The 16,022-nt window shown below is 36.4% G+C and overlaps 1 protein-coding gene across 1 annotated transcript in view; it reads left to right on the plus strand.

Annotated features, from left to right (window-relative positions):
* LOC119527391 (phosphatidylinositol 3-kinase regulatory subunit gamma) overlaps positions 1–16,022 on the plus strand; it is a 160,736-nt gene that overhangs the window by 79,338 nt on the left and 65,376 nt on the right. The window contains exons 2-3 of the mRNA XM_037827337.1: positions 10,853–10,964; positions 12,107–12,205. Of these exons, the coding sequence (XP_037683265.1) occupies positions 10,853–10,964; positions 12,107–12,205 (211 nt within the window). The remainder of the gene's footprint in view (positions 1–10,852; positions 10,965–12,106; positions 12,206–16,022) is intronic.

Below are 16,022 nucleotides of genomic sequence, written 5' to 3' on the forward strand. Positions count from 1 at the left end.
TTGGTCAGCATTATAGACAAGATAGTTGGTTAAAATTTGATGACTCAGAAATGAGGGCAGTATAGCTGGCTCCTGATTTGGGTGGTACTTGGAATCAAAAGGCTTAAAGGCCTCTGACTTTGCTTTTATAACTGGATATGCCTCCTGTCTTACCAGCACAGACTTGAAACATACATTCAGATATTGTTTTTGCATTTTTTCTTTCCTTTTTCATTTAAAATCATCCTGTGATTCATCAGCCTTCGTGAAGTCAAATCACAACATAGAGTACAAGGGCTGAGATCTGCCATGGCTCCCGAGTTTTAATAAGTACCTAACTCTGATTCTTAACTTATAAAAAAGTATTCAGACATTTTACTTGAAAATAATTTTATACTTACAGAAGAGATGCAAAAATAAGAGAACAAGAAAACTGAAATGCTTTTTTACCTAGATTCACCTGTTAACATTTTACCTTTTTTTGCTTTATCATTTGTGCTCTTTCCCTTTATATAAAATAATACTATATTTTTCTGAACTCTTTGAGGGTAAGTTACTTTTATTCTGGTCCCTAACCTCTACCTCAATGTGTATTTCCTAAGAATAGGAATATTCTCTTAAATAACCACAGTTAACTACACTTAGCAACTTTAGTACATTCAACTTAATGCAATACTTTAATCTACAGTTTGTAGATTATGACTAAATAAATCATTTATTTACAGTGCTGCAGTCCCTGTATATTTTCTTTAATTAAAAGGTATCAGAAGTCCAGAAATAAACACATACAACTATGGGCCAATTGATTTTCAACAAGGGTGCCAAGTCCACCCAGTGGGGAAAGAATAATTTCTTCAACAAATGGTGCTGGAAAAACAGGTTGTCCATATGCAAAAAAAAAAAAAAAAAAAAAAAAAAAAGATATATCCCTACTTCACATCATATATAAAAATCAACTCAAAGCGGATCAACAACCTAAATATAAGAGCTAAAACCATAAAACTCTTACCAGAAAACTATAGGGGAAAATCTTTATGACTTTGTATTTGACTGTGGATTCTTAGATATTATACCAAAAGCATGAACAACAAAAATACAAATAGTTCTCCCTTTGGTATTTCCTGTAGAGCAAGTATCTTGTTCACAAACTTTCTCATGGTGTGTTTGTCTGAGAATATTTTAAACTCTCCCTCATATTTGAAGGACAGTTTTGCTGGATATAAGATTCTTGGTTTGTGGTTTCTCTCTTTCAGTATCTTAAATATATCACACCACTTCCTTCTTGCCTCCATGGTTTCTACTGAAAATCTGCACGTAGTCTTATCAAGCTTCCTTTGTATGCGATGGATCACTTTTCTCTTGCTGCTTTCAGGATTCTCTCTTTATCTTTGATGTTTGATAATTTGATCATTAAGTATTTTGTCTTTATTTCTTTTCTGGAGTAATGAAAAGGTACTAAAAATTGAAAAAAAAAATTAATTGTGGTGAGGGATGCACAGCTATATGATGGTACCATAGGCAATCGATTGTGCACTTTGGATCATTGCATGACTGTATGGTATGTGAACAATCTCAATAAAATTAAATTTTAAAAAAAGTACAAATAGATAAATTGTCAGAATTGATTTTATCAAGAAAGTGAAAAGGCAGCCTACAGAATGGGAGAAAATAGTTGCAAATCATGTATCCTATAAGGGTTTAATTGCCAGACTGTATAAAAATCCCCTGCAACTCAACAACAAAAAGAAGACAAGCCAGTTTAAAAAATGGGCAAAGAACTTGAATAAACATTTCTCAAAGAAGATATAGAAATGGCCAAGAAGCACGTGAAAGGATGGATGTTCAATATTATTAGCCATTAGGGAAATGCAAATCAAAACCACTATGAGATACCACTTTACATCCACAAGGATGGCTATTATTGAAAGAAAGAAAGAAAATAACAAGTATTGGCAAGGATGTGGAGAAATAGGAACCCTAAGATACTGCTGGTGGGAATGTAAAATGGTGCAGTTGCTGAGGAAACCAGTTGGCTGTTCCTCAAAAAGTTAAAGTTTCCACAGAAGGAATCAATTGCTCATTTTGCTGGATTTCCGTTAAACTTTGCTTTTACCTTTATTATAAAATTTGCCTCATTCTGATGAATATTCTGATGAATATTATGGTCAGGTATTTCCATGTGTCATGTCCTATTGATTTGTTCTTTTGAGTGCTGGGAAGGCCTTGTCTTTGTACCTTTCATAGCTATAACAGTTGTTTGTAAGCACACATTTTGTTTATCCTTTTGTTAAGTTGGTAAGTGGGAGAATTTTAAATTTTGCAAAATTATAGTTTCAAGTGTAGCTATGTATATAATCCACATCAAATTCTTTTCAAACAAATTAGGGTATGAATAAATAGCTTTTGAAAAAAATAACGGATTATAGCAAGATTTCTCCCATCTAGTAATTTCAAAAATTTGGTATTTCCAGGGCTGTTTTCTTTCTTTTTTTTTTTTAAATGACAGCAGTATTGAACTATAATTCACATACCATACAATTCAGTGATCTAAAGTGTGTAATTAAGTGGTTTTTAGTGTATCCACAGAGTTGTGCAACCATCACCACAGTCAATTTTGGAACATTTTCATTACCCTTTACCCATTAGCAGTCACTCTCCATTTTTTCCCCAATTCCTAGTCCTAGGCAACTACTTTCCATCTGTATAGATTTGTCTATTCTGGACAATGGAATCATATAATATATGGTCTTTTGTGACTGACTTTGTTCACTTAGTGTTTTCAAGGTTCATCTATGTTGTATCATGTATCTGTACTTCATTCCTTTTTATGGCTGAATAATATTCCATTGCATGTGATTACCACATTTTATTCATTCACACATGGGTTGCTTCTACCTTTTGGCCATTGTGAATAATGCTGCTATGAACACTGGTGTACAGATACCTTTTTGATCCCTTTTTTCAATTATTTGAGGTGTATATCTAGTGGTGGGATTACCGGGTTATACGGTAATTCTACATAGAACTTTGTGAGGAATTGCCAAACTTTTTTCCACAGAGGCTGCACTATTTTACTTTCCCATGAACAATGTACTAGGGTTCCTCTTTCTCCCCATCCTCACCCACACTTGTTTTTTATGTTTTTTTTAAAAATATGTATAGTTTTATTCACATACCATAATCACACCCATAATTGGGTGCTGTTAGTTTCTGTTACAGTAATGTGTTATCATCAGCTCTATCCATTTCTGAACATTCACAATCAACTGTATTAAGCATTCTGTATACTTTAAGCATCATCTGCCCATTCTCTATCTTCTATTTCCTGGTAACCTATACCCTAGATTTTAACTCTCAGAGTTTGCTCATTATAATTAGTTCATTGTAGTGAGGACATATAGTATTTGTTTCTGGCTTATTTCTCTCAATGTAATGTCCTCAGGATTCATCCATGTTGTTGCATGCATCTGGACTTCATTCCTTATTATAGCTGCATAATATTCCATCATATATGTATGCATATAAATATTCACTCATCAATGATGAATTGATGAACTTGGGCTCTTTCCGTCTTCTGGAAATAGTGAATAATGTGGCTCTAAACATCAGTGTACAAATGTCAATTTATATTCCCGCTTCAGTTCTTCTGAGTATTATCTAGTAACGGAATTGCTGAATCATATGGCAGTTCTATACGTAGCTTCCTGAGGAACCTCCAAACTGCTTTCTGAAGTGGCTTATACTGTGCTACATTCCCACCAGCAGTGAGTAAGCGTTTCCATTTTTCCACATCCTCTCCAGCACTTGTAGTTTCCTGTTTTTTTTTTTTTTTTTAAATAATGGCCAGTCTAGTAGGTATAAAATGAGCTCATTGTGGTTTTGATTTGGATTTCCCAAATAGCTAGTGATATTAAGCATCTTTTCCGTGCTTTTTAGCCATGTGTATTTCCTCTTTGAAAAAGTGCCTGTTCATGTCTTGTGTCTATTCATGTCTTTTGCCTATTTTTAAATTGGGTTGTTTGTCTTTTTATTGTTGAGCTGTAGAATTTCTTTATGTATTCTGGATATTAAACCCTTATTGGATATGTGATTTTCAAATATTTTCTCCCATTGAGTAGGCTGCCTTCTTACTTTCTTGACAGAGTCCTTTGAAGCACATAATATTTAATTTTGAGGAGATCCCATTTATCTATTTCTTCTTTCATTGGTTGTGCTTTGGGTGTAATGTCTAAGAAACCACCTTCTACCACAAGATCTTTTATTTCCATTAGCATTGTATTGTAGTTTTCTGTATATAGGTCCTATACATCTTTGGTTAAATTTCTCCTGGATATTTGATTCTTTTGCTTGCTATTATAAATGGAATTTTTTCTTGATTTCCTCATCAGATTGCTCCTTACTAGTATATAGAAACACTACTGATTTTTGTGTGTTGATCTTATATCTGCCACTTTGCTGAACTACTCATTTATTAGCTCTAGTAGCTTTGTTTTAGATACTTTGGGACTTTCTAATATGGGATCATGTCATCAGCAAACTGAAAGTTTTACTTCTTTCCGGTTTGATGTCTTTTATTTCTTTTTCTTGTCTAACTGCACTAGCTAGAATTTTTAGCACAGTGTTAAGTAACAGTGGTGACAGTGGGTATTCCTGTCTTGTTCCCAATTTTAGAGGGAAAGCTTTCAGTTTTTAACCTGTAAGTATGATGTTAGCCATGGTTTTTTCATATATAGCCTTTATCTTGTTGAGGAAGTTTCCTTCTATTCCTGTCATTTGAAGTGTTTATATAAGAAAGTATGGTAGATTTTGTCAAATGCCTTTTCTGTGTCAATCAAGATAAATTGTGATTTTCTCCCTTCAATTTGTTAGTATGGTGTATTACATCAATTGATTTTGTGTTGAACCACTCTTGCATACCTGGGATAAAACCCACTTGATCATGGTATATAATTCTTTTAATGTGCTCTGGGATTCGATTTGCAATTATTTTGGGGAGGATTTTAACATCCATATTCATTAGAGAAATTAACCTGTAATTTTCTTTTCTGTAGTATCTTTGCCCAGCTTTGGTGTTAGGGTAGTGTTGGCTTCATAGAATGAGTTAGGTTGCATTCTTGCCTTCAAATTTTTGGAAGAGTTTGAGCAGGATTGGTATTAAGTTTTCTTGGAATGCTTGATAGAATTCACCTGTGATGCCATCTGGTCCTGGGCTTTTTTTTTGTGGGGAGATGTTTGATGATCATTTCAGTTTCTTTACTTATGATTGGTTTGTTGAGGTCTTCTATTTCTTCTTGAGTCAGTATGGTTTGCTTGTATGTTTATAGAAATTTGTTCATTTCATCTAGATTATCTAATTTGTTGTTCATGGTATCCTCTTATGATCTTTTTTATTTCTGTGGGGTCAGTAGTAATGCCTCCCCCTTTCATTTCTGATTTTATTTGCATCTTCTCCCTTTTTCTTCATCAGTCTAGCTAAGGGTTTGTCAATTTTATTGATTTTCTCAAAGAATCAACTTCTGGTATTGTTGATTCTCTCTGTTTTTTTTTTATTCTCAATTTTGTTTATTTCTGCTCTAATCTTGATGTCTTTCCTTCTGTTTGCTTTGAGGTTAGTTTGCTGCTGTTTTTCTAGTTCCTCCAAGTGTTCAGTTAAGTCTTCAATTTTAGCTCTTCTTTTTTAATGTAAGTATTTAGGGCAATACGTTTCCCTCGCAGCACTTCCTTCGGTGCATCCCATAAGTTTTGATATGTTGTGTTCTTGTTTTCGTTTGTCTCAAGATATTTACTAATTTCTCCTTTGACCGACTGCAGGGGTAGGGCTGAAACAGAGGCTGCCAGCTACTTTCTTCTCTAGGCTGGTCCAAACTGTAGCTGTTCTCTTGGAGCTGGAATCCAGCACTCTGAATTCCCTGATCAAAAGCTGGAGTTGGTTCCTCACCCTGCCCCCTCTCCCCCTTTTCCCAGGGAAAAGCCACCCCTCATCAAACCTCTCCCTGCCACACCAAGAAGTCACTGTGTCTCTGTTATCACTGCTTCCTCTCCTGCCAGGGATAGGCCTAAAAGGAGGCTGCCAGTTGCTTTCTGTAATGGGCTGTTTAAAAATGTAGCTTTTCTTGGAGCTGGAGTCCAGCAATCCAAATTGGCTAATTAAGAGCCAGAGTCGGTGCAGGGTCCTATCTCCCCCTTCTCTTGGGGAAGAGCATCCTTCAGCAAACGATTTCCACTGTACCAAGAAGCCACTGTGTCTCTCTGTCTGCCGTTTCCTCCCCTGCTGGGAGCAGGATTGGAACAGAACCTGCTGGGTTCTTTTTGGCCAGAGTTAGTTGTAAATGTAGCTGTGCTTGGAACTGGTACCCAGTGGACTGAATTCGCTAATCAGAAGCTGAAATAAGTGCCTGGCTGAGTCCCCCCATCTGTTCCTAGTTGAGAGGGCTTCTGTTTCCAGCCAGACAGTGGCTCCCCAGCCAGCCTGCCATGCCATTGGGGGATGGGCACCAGCCTCTGCAGTGTGGAGAGATCTACTCATAGCTCTTCATCACAATTTATCAGTCTTTTCCTTCTGGTTGTCCCTGGATGGTGTATGGTGCTCTTCTGGTCTCTGGAGACCCCCAAACAGTTGTTTCAGACAGTTTCTGGCTGTTTACTAGTTGCCTTGGAGGACAGACTGAATCCTAGAACTCCCTACCTCTTCATCTAGTGGGGGAAAATCTGGTGTATTCTTTAGCTCTTCTTTTGTGCCTTTCATTTCCATAAGGGGATTATTTGAACATCAAGTCTGTTTGAAGTTTGAGTTTGTTACTTTGACTGGGCCATATCTTCCTGTTCCTTAATATAGCTTGTAATTTTTTGTTGTTTAGGCATCTGATTTTCTTAGTGAGTTTACTCTGGAGGTCAGTTTCTCTCACTTGCCTATGGTTTTCTTGTTGATTGTCTTTGTACTAAAGCTCTTCTTTGACACTTGGCTCAAATGGTTTTAGTCTTTTAGAATAGCTCATTTAACTGATTAGAATTTTTTCAGCTGTTATTCATCTAATTCTTGCCTTACATATAGAATATGATTTTTGAGCTTTTACTACTTGTGCAATTATTTCACTCTCAGTAGAAAGCTTCTTTTCTCTGCTTCTCCTTCAGTAATGTTGATTTGTTCTGTTTGTTTTTGATTAGCCTCTATAATGTTTTTTAACACTCCTTTATCTCTAGCTGCTTTTTCCTGGAGGGCTAATTCTGGGAGGATGGTTCCCCTGGAGAAGACCTTCCTAAGTCAGCTTTTTCCAGTCAGAACAGGTGTAGAGACCCACAAAGGGGGTGTAGATCAGTGCTAACGTGTCCTAGGGCCTCCTACCTGGAAGGATGCCAGTCTTCTTTGTAATGTTTCCTCAGTTCTGTGCTTTCCTGGTTTTCCCAGCAGATGGCACTTTTCTGCCACCTATTCTCCGCAGTTCTAGGGTGGTGCTGTGCCTTTAAGTCTCAACTGATTCCACCCCTTCCAGGGGTGTGGTTGAGACAGGCTGCTAGCTGCTTTTGGCAGGGATGGGTGAGATCCCAGATCTGAATTCTCTAAACAGCAGCCACAAACTGTGCTGGGCCAAGTCTCCCCCCACCCCTCACCCCCCTTTTTTTAGGCTTTTGGGGAAGAGCCACCTTTCAGCAAACTGTTCCCTGCCTCCCTGAGAAGTTACAGTGTCTGTCAGCCCACTCCTGTGCCTGCTGGAGGCAGAGTTGAAACGGAGGCTGCCAGCTACCCCCTGTTCAAGGCAGGTTGAATCTGCAGCTGCTCTGGGAGCTGGAATCTAGCACTCCAGATTCGCTAATCATAAGCCGCAGGTGGTGCCTGGGCTTGTCCGCTCCTCCCCCTTTCTTGGGGAAGAGCCATCCCTTAGCAAACTGATCCCCGCTGTCCTGAGTTGTCACTGTCTCTCAGTCTGCCCTGCTTCCCCCTCTGCCAGGAGCCAGGTTGAAACAAGAGTCTGCTGGGTGCTTTCTGTCCTGGGCAGGTTGTAAATTCAACTGTCCCTGGAAATGGCACCCAGCAGACTGAACAGTCTGAATTTACTAATCAGAAGCCGCAATTGGTGCTGTGTGGTACCTGGTGCATCCCCCCCCCCCCCCCCCCGCCTGTTCCCAGGAGAAAGGGCTTCTGTTTTCATCCAGGGAGTGGTTCCTGAGGCAACCTGCTGTGCCAGTGGGGGATGGGCACTGGCCTCTGCAGCATGGAGAGATCTACTCACATTACTCACAGATCTTCATCTCAGCTTATCAGTCTCTTCCTTCTGCTTTTCCCTAAAATGTGTAGAGTATTCTTCTGGTCTCTGGAGTCCTTTAATGAGTTGTTTCAGACAGTTCCTGGCTGTTTACTAACTGCCCTGCAGGATGAACTAAATCCTACAGCTCCTTATTCCTCTATCTTGGATGGGGGGAGAACCTCCATGTTTTTAATAATAGTCATCCTAGTAGGTGTGAAGTGCCATCTCATTTTGGTTTTGATTTGCATTTTCCTGGTTGCTAATGATGTTGAGTATCCTTTCATGTGCTTTTTGGGCATTTGTATATCTTCTCTGAGAAATGTCTCTTCAGATCCTTTGCCTGTTTTTAATTGGGTCATTTGTCTTTTTTTGAGTTGTAGGAATTCTTTATGTATGCTGTGTGCTTGTCCCTTATCAAACACATCATTTCCAAGTATTTCCTTCCATTTTGTGGGTTGTCTTGTCATTTTCTTGATTAAAAATTTTAAATTTTGATGAAGTTTGATTTATAATTTTTTTCTTTGTTGCTTGTGCTTTTTCAAGTCATGATGATTCAGACCTTTGTTTTCTTCTATGAGTTTTATAGTTTTAGCTGTTACATTTAGATCCATTTTGAGTTAATTTTTCTATATGGTGTGAGGTATGTGTCCAAATTAATTCTCCTGCATGTGGATATGCAGTTGTTCAAGTACTGTTAGTTATAAAGAGACTATTCTTTCCCCTATTAAATAGTCTTGGGTTCCTTGTCAAAAATCATTTGACTGTAAGGAGTTTCTGATTTGAGGAACACATTTACATTGTCTCTCTTTTTTTCTAAGATTGCCTCCAATTTTTTAATTTAGAAACAATTTTTAAAACAATCTCAAACTTAGAGAAAAGTTGCAAGTACAGTACAAAGAACTAGATTTCCTTGGGCCATTTGAGAATAAGTTGCCAACATGATGCCCCTGGTTGACCCTGTTTTAGTGTATTTCCCCTACCCAAGGACATTCTCCTATATAACCATAATGCAACCATCAATATCAGAAAATTAACATTGATGTATTACTTTCATCTCATCCTCAGATTTCATTCAAGTTTTTCCCATTGTCCCAATAATGTCCTTTATGGCAAAAGAACCCAGCTAGAATCATATACTGTATTTAATTGTCAAAATGCTTTAGTCTTCTTCAATTGAGCAGTCTTTCCTTGTCTTCTATGACCTTGATATTTTTGAAGATTATAAAAGCCAGTTATTTTATAGACTGTCCCTCAATCAGGATTTGTCCAGTATTTCCTCATGCTTAGATGCAGTTTATGCATATTTGGCAGGAATATCAGTAGAAATGCCTGTATTCTTCTCAGTGCATCTTATTGGGGGCCCAACACTTCGCTGTTACTGTTGATATTAATTGTATATCAATTAATTGCTTGATTGCTTGAGTTAAGGTAGTATATGTGATGTGTCTCCATTGTTATATTACTTTTCCTTTTGTAATTAATAAGCATTTTGTGGGAAGGTATGTTGAAATTTTGTAAATATCTGTTTCATCATCATTCTTGCAATTCTTTTGTTTCTTTTTATCTTCATGAACTCACAAATTCCTAACTTGTTTAATGGGTTTTATTTCTTTGCTTCCATTGTTCTGATGTTCAAATTATCCCAGATTTTATCAGTGGAAGCCCTTTCAAGCTGACTCCTTTGTTCTTCTGACATGGCCCCTCATTCTTTGAGCACTTCCTTACTTTTTGGCAAAAAAGAATGTTCCAGGCTCATTTGGTACTTGCCCTGGAATCAGCCACTTCTGTAAAGAGCCCTAGCTCCTTTTAACAGAGAATGGCATTAGAAACCTAGATCTGGGTGCTAAATGTGTATAATGCTATGTTTCTGTTTCCAGGACCTCTCAGGGAACAGAGCTGTGGAATATTATATGTATTCCCTATATGTACAGACATTTATATCCATATCTATTTCTGTATGTGTGTGTATAAAACCATGAGTTCACATCAGTATCTTCAATTCCAATTCAGTGCCAGAAAGTTTGTTCTATTTTTTTCCTTGCTGTATTGTGAGTTCCTTTTTTGAGAGAAACCTGGCTCCCGTTATCTTTAATAGTTTAACTTAGTTAATCCAACCTGCTATAATATCATCAAACTCTTACAACTTTTGTTCTGCCCCTTCTCTACCCAGTCAGAGGCCCTTTTACCCCACTTTCAGCCCTACTTAATGGCTTTGTACTGAATTGTTTGTGAAGGGACTTCATGTTGTCTTTTGAGAGGCAGTGAATTTTGTTTGTTTGTTTGTTTGTTTTTGTTTTTTAACATCTGTGCAGAATTAAATTTCAGTACTTAAGGAAAAAATAGCATGAAAGTTTCACTTTTCAGACAATTATTGGTAGAGTTCTAAAAGGATTCCTTCCTTGGCTAATGTCTTAGCACTTAACATAACTTATGTTTTTACACATAACATAATCTCCAGGACAGACCTGCTTTTTGGGCAAAATGTGATTTTGAATTATTTTGACCCTAGTGAGGGACTTAAGATTTTTAATTTGATTGATAATTATTGATTAAGGAACTGCTCCTGGCTGAGGAAATCAGAAAACAAATAATTATTTATATTTGCATAATAATACTCTTTTCTCTTCTAGCTCTTCCACCAAAGCCACCTAAGCCAATGACTTCAGCAGTTACAAATGGAACAAAGGAAAGTTCTGCCTCTTCTCTTCAAGATGCAGAATGGTACTGGGGCGATATTTCAAGGTAATTAGACAGCTACTATATTTGAGAGTCACTAGTTAAAATAAAAATTTTAGTTCCCCATAAATTGTCATTTAAAGGTTACCCTTAAAAAATTTGTGTATGGGAACATTTCAAAAGTATCTTAATGCTTTTCCTCTCGCAAAAATGTGACAAAAAATCATTAAATTATGGGTGTGATTATTACCCTTAATATATTGACGATGGATTTCTGAATTAATGAAACTTGTACATTTAGGACAGTTACATGTGTTTTGGAAGAAAATACTTATAGGTATTTATTTTTCCTTACCTTTTTTTCTCTATGACAATACTTCCTAAATTTTTGTATGCCCAAGAATCAACTGGGGTGGGAACCAGAAATTTGCATTTTAACAACCTCCCCAGGTGATGTTGATGCAGACTTCATAGACCTCACTTTGAGAAACAGAACTCTAGGGCAGATTTGCTTTTTGGGCAAAATGTGGTTCTGGATTATTTTGACCCTAGTGAGGGACTTAATATTTTTATATTAAAGTTGATCACAGAATATTTATTTTAGTATTGTGCTATGAAGGGGTCTATTACATTTAAATACCATTTAAATTTATCTTTTAAGATCATTTGGTTCTACAGTAACTCAAGGATCTTTTATGCCTTGCCAGTTAACTTTGAGTGTTGTAGTATTGTTCCTGAAAGTCCTAAACCAAGTGTTCAGAAGGAATCTGTTATCAGTATAAATTCAAATAGGAGAGTTTCATGTTGACAGGTTGTGAACTTAGTGATTTTTTTTCCCTCTGTTCAGACGCAGCTGCCACTGGTGCTTAACTATAAACTTCTTTCTAAACAGCTGCTGGTTTTTCCTGAAACTGTACAAGTTCAGACCTGCCTAAGGAAGTTCTAAAGGCTTAATAGAAACACTATCCCCTATAGACAGTTCAAGTCTGGAAGAGTTTAAAAAGCAAATAGTCCTTCCTTAGATTGCATAACACCTAAAATCAAAACAGAAGGGCATATCTAGGAGGAGGAACTAAATGACCTCTGAAAATGCCCCCATGATTCTATAACCCTAAACACACCACACCCACCTCCCAACTAGCCTTATTAATAACAGATGAAGAGAACCGAAGCTTACATTTCTCCATTTTTTCTATACTCTTCTTCAGGGAGGAGGTAAATGACAAATTACGGGACATGCCAGATGGTACCTTCTTGGTCCGAGATGCCTCAACAAAAATGCAGGGAGATTATACCTTGACTTTGAGGTGAGTATTTTTAAGCCTTTTGGCAAGTGTTCTGGTAGCATTTAAAATTTTTTTGGTGTACAGAGATTTCTGTGTTTTATTTAAATCTTTATATACACAATTTTTTCATATTTTTATTTAATTTAGATGTATAATTTTAAGTAGTTTGGCTAACTTCCCTTTTTAAATATTAAATATTTAAGCATCTTTTTTTAAAAATGGCAGCTATTTTTATTTTTATGTAGCAATAAAAAGAAAAGGCTAAAATCCCAAAGTGTAAGAGAGTAGAAAGTATACTATTAACCCTACTAGTGAAGTAGAAGTCAGGGCATAGCTAAAGTTATTAATGATTTGTTTAGAATCCCTCCCATCCCTCCATCCCTATCCCCATCCCCAGCCAGTAACCCCGTTATTAATTATTAACATAATTTTGGTTGTTGACAATTCTCAGCTTGTATCATTCCTCCCATGTGGGCATATTAGGGTCTCATAAGTGATGGATGTATGAATTTTCTGTTTACAAAGATGAAACATGTTAAAAAAAAGTTATGATGTATCTTTTCCAATCACAATGGAATGAAGCTAAAAATCAGTAACAGAGGCAGAAAAGGAGGATTCACAAATATGTGGCAATTAAATTACATGTTGTTTATCAACCAATGGGTCAGAGAAGAAATCACAAGGGAAACTAGGAGATACGTTAAGGTGAATGAAAATGAAAACACAATATAAACTTAATGGGATGCAATAAAGGCAGTGCTCAGAGGGAAATTTATAACTCTTAAATGCTTGCATTAAAAAAAGAAAAGAGAGGTATCAGTTAGAGAACCTAACCTCGTATCTTGAGGATCTAGAGAAGGAAGAGCAAACTAAACCCAAAGCAAGCAGAAGGAAGGAAATAAAGATTAGAGTGCATGAACCTAACCATCACAGTTCCCAAAGTATAGAATTTTGCTACCGGTAATGTGTGTGAGGCCAGTGAGTAGGAAGACACTCTTGAACATGTCTAGGAAGTTTGGAGGAGGATGGAGCACCAACCAAGACTGGAAGTTCAGAGAGTGACTCCAGTGGGAAGAGTTGATGCAGGGGGTAAGGTGGAGGACAACAGCATGTTTGGATGCCTCCTGAGCTCAGGACCCCATGGTTGGACACCACTACCAATCAGCCCTTACTAAAAAAAAGGAATGGAACTTTTTGGAGGACAGAAAAAACACATTGATACTTCTTTCCAGTATGAAATCTTCTAACCAGATACATTTTCTAATGTTGATCTAAAAAAAAAACAGGATCAGAGCAAAAGTAAATGAAATACCGAATTAAAAAAACAGTAGAGAGAATCAACAAAACTAAAAGTTGGTTTTTTAAAAAGATCAATAAAATTGAAAAACCTTTAGCTAGACCGACAAATTAAAAAAGAAGATGCAAATAACTAAAATCAGAAATGAAAGCAGGGACAGTACTACTGACCTGACAGAAATAAAAAGGATTCTAAGAGGACACTATGAACAGCTATACACTAAAAAATTAGATAATCTAGATGAAATGTTGAAATTCCTAAAAAACATACAGACTACCTACACTAACTCGAGAACAGAGGATCTCAACAGACCAATAACAAATAAAGAGATGAAATCAGTAATCAAAAACATCCCCAAAAGAAAAGTCTAGGATCAGATGACTTCATTGGTTAATTTTACCAAATACTACAAGAATAAATACCAATCCTGCTCAAACTCTTGCAAAAAATTGAAGATGAGGGAACACTCCTTATTCATTCTGTGAGGCCGGCATCACTCTAATACCAAAGCCAGATGAACATATATCACAAGAAAAAGAGAATTACAGACCAATATCCCTCAGAAGTATAGATGCAGAAATCCTCAGTAAAATACTAGTAAACCAAATCCAAGAGCACACTGAAAGAATTATGCACCAGGATCAAGTAAGATTTATCCCAGGTATTCATGGGTGTTCAACATAAGAAAATCAATTAATACGAAACACCACATTAATAGACGAAGATAAAAAAAACACTTAAACACACTTAGATAAAACACTTAGAAAACTAGGACTAGAAGGAAACTTCCTCAACATGATAAAAGACTTACATTAGGTAAGAAAAAGAAATAAAAAGCATCCAAATTGGAAAAGAGGTAGTAAAACTTTCCCTATTTGCAGATGACTTGATTCTATATACAGAAAATCCTGAAAAATCCAAAACAAAGCTTATAGAGCTAATAGAGGAATTCAGGAAAATAGTGAGCTACAAGATCAACATGCAAAATACGGTGTTTCTAAACTAAAAGTAATGAATGAGCTGAAGAGGAAATCAAGAAAAAATTTCATTTACAATATCAATGTAAAGGGCCAAATATCTGGGAATACATTTCTAACAGAAAACTACAAAACATTGCTAAAAGAAATCAGAGAAGACATAAATAAATGGAAGGATGTTCTCTGCTCATGGATTCGAAGACTAAATATTAAGATGTTTCTACCCAAAGCTATTTACAGATTCAAAACAACTTCCATTCAAAATTCCAACAGCCTTCTTTGCAGAAATGGAAAAGCCAGTCATGAAAAGAGAAGGTAAAGGACTCCGGATAGCAAAACCATTTTGAAAAAAGTACAAAGTTGGAGAACTCACACTTCTCAATATTAAATCTTATTACAAAGCTATAGGAATCAAAATGACATGGTACTGGCATAAAGGATAGAATGGAATCAAATTGAGAGTTTAGAAATAAACCCTCACATCTATGTCCAATTGATCTTTGACAAGGATGCCAAGTCCACTTGATGGGGAAAGAACAGCTTCTTTAACCAATGGTGCTGGTAAAACTGGCTATCCGTGTGCAGAAGAATGCATGTGGACCCTTAACCCAACACCATATAAAAAATGACTTTAACTCAGAATGGATCAAAGACCTAAACATAAGAATCAAAATTAGGAAATTCCTTTAGGAATACATAGGGAAGCATCTACAGGACCTTGTTTGAGGCAGTGGTTTCTTAGACTTTACACCAAAAGCATTAGCAATGAAAGAATAAACAGATAAATGGGATTTCATCAAAATAAAAAATGTTGATGCATCAAAGGACTTCATTGTGAAAGTAAAAAGACAACGTACAGGATGGCAGAAAATATTTGGAAACCATATATCTGATAAGGATTTAATAACTAGAATATATAAAGAAGTCCTACAACTCACCAATGAAAAGACCAACAACCCAATTAAAAAAAATGGGCTAAAATTTGAATAGACATTTCTTCAAAGAAGATATACAAATGACCAAAAAGTACATGAAGATCCTTATTAACACCATTAGCCATTCAGAAATGCAAAATAAAACCACAATGAGATATCATTTCATATCCAGTAGAATGACTGCTATTAAACAAATAGAAAATTACAAGTGTTGGAGAGGATGTGGGAATGTAAATTGGTGCAGCTGCTGTGGAAAAAGTTTCGCACGTCCTCAAGAAGTTAAGAATAGAATATGCTTAAAACCCAGCAGTCCCACTTTTAGGTATATACCCAAAGAATTGAAAGCAGGGATTTGAACCAATATTTGCACCCTGACGTATTTCATAGTGGCATTATTCACAATTGCCAAAATATGCAAGCAACCCACGTGTCCATCAACAGAAAAATGGATAAACAAATTATGGTATATACATATGGTGGAATATTATTCAGTCACAGAAAGGAATGAAGTTCTGATATGTATGACAACATGGATGAACCCTGAAGACGTCATGTTGAGTGCAATAAGCCAGACACGAAAGGACAAATGTTGAATGATCTGATAAGAAGTAATTAGAATAAGCAAATTT

The sequence above is a fragment of the Choloepus didactylus genome, chromosome 2 (genome assembly GCF_015220235.1).
Source record: "Choloepus didactylus isolate mChoDid1 chromosome 2, mChoDid1.pri, whole genome shotgun sequence".
NCBI lineage: Eukaryota > Metazoa > Chordata > Mammalia > Pilosa > Megalonychidae > Choloepus > Choloepus didactylus.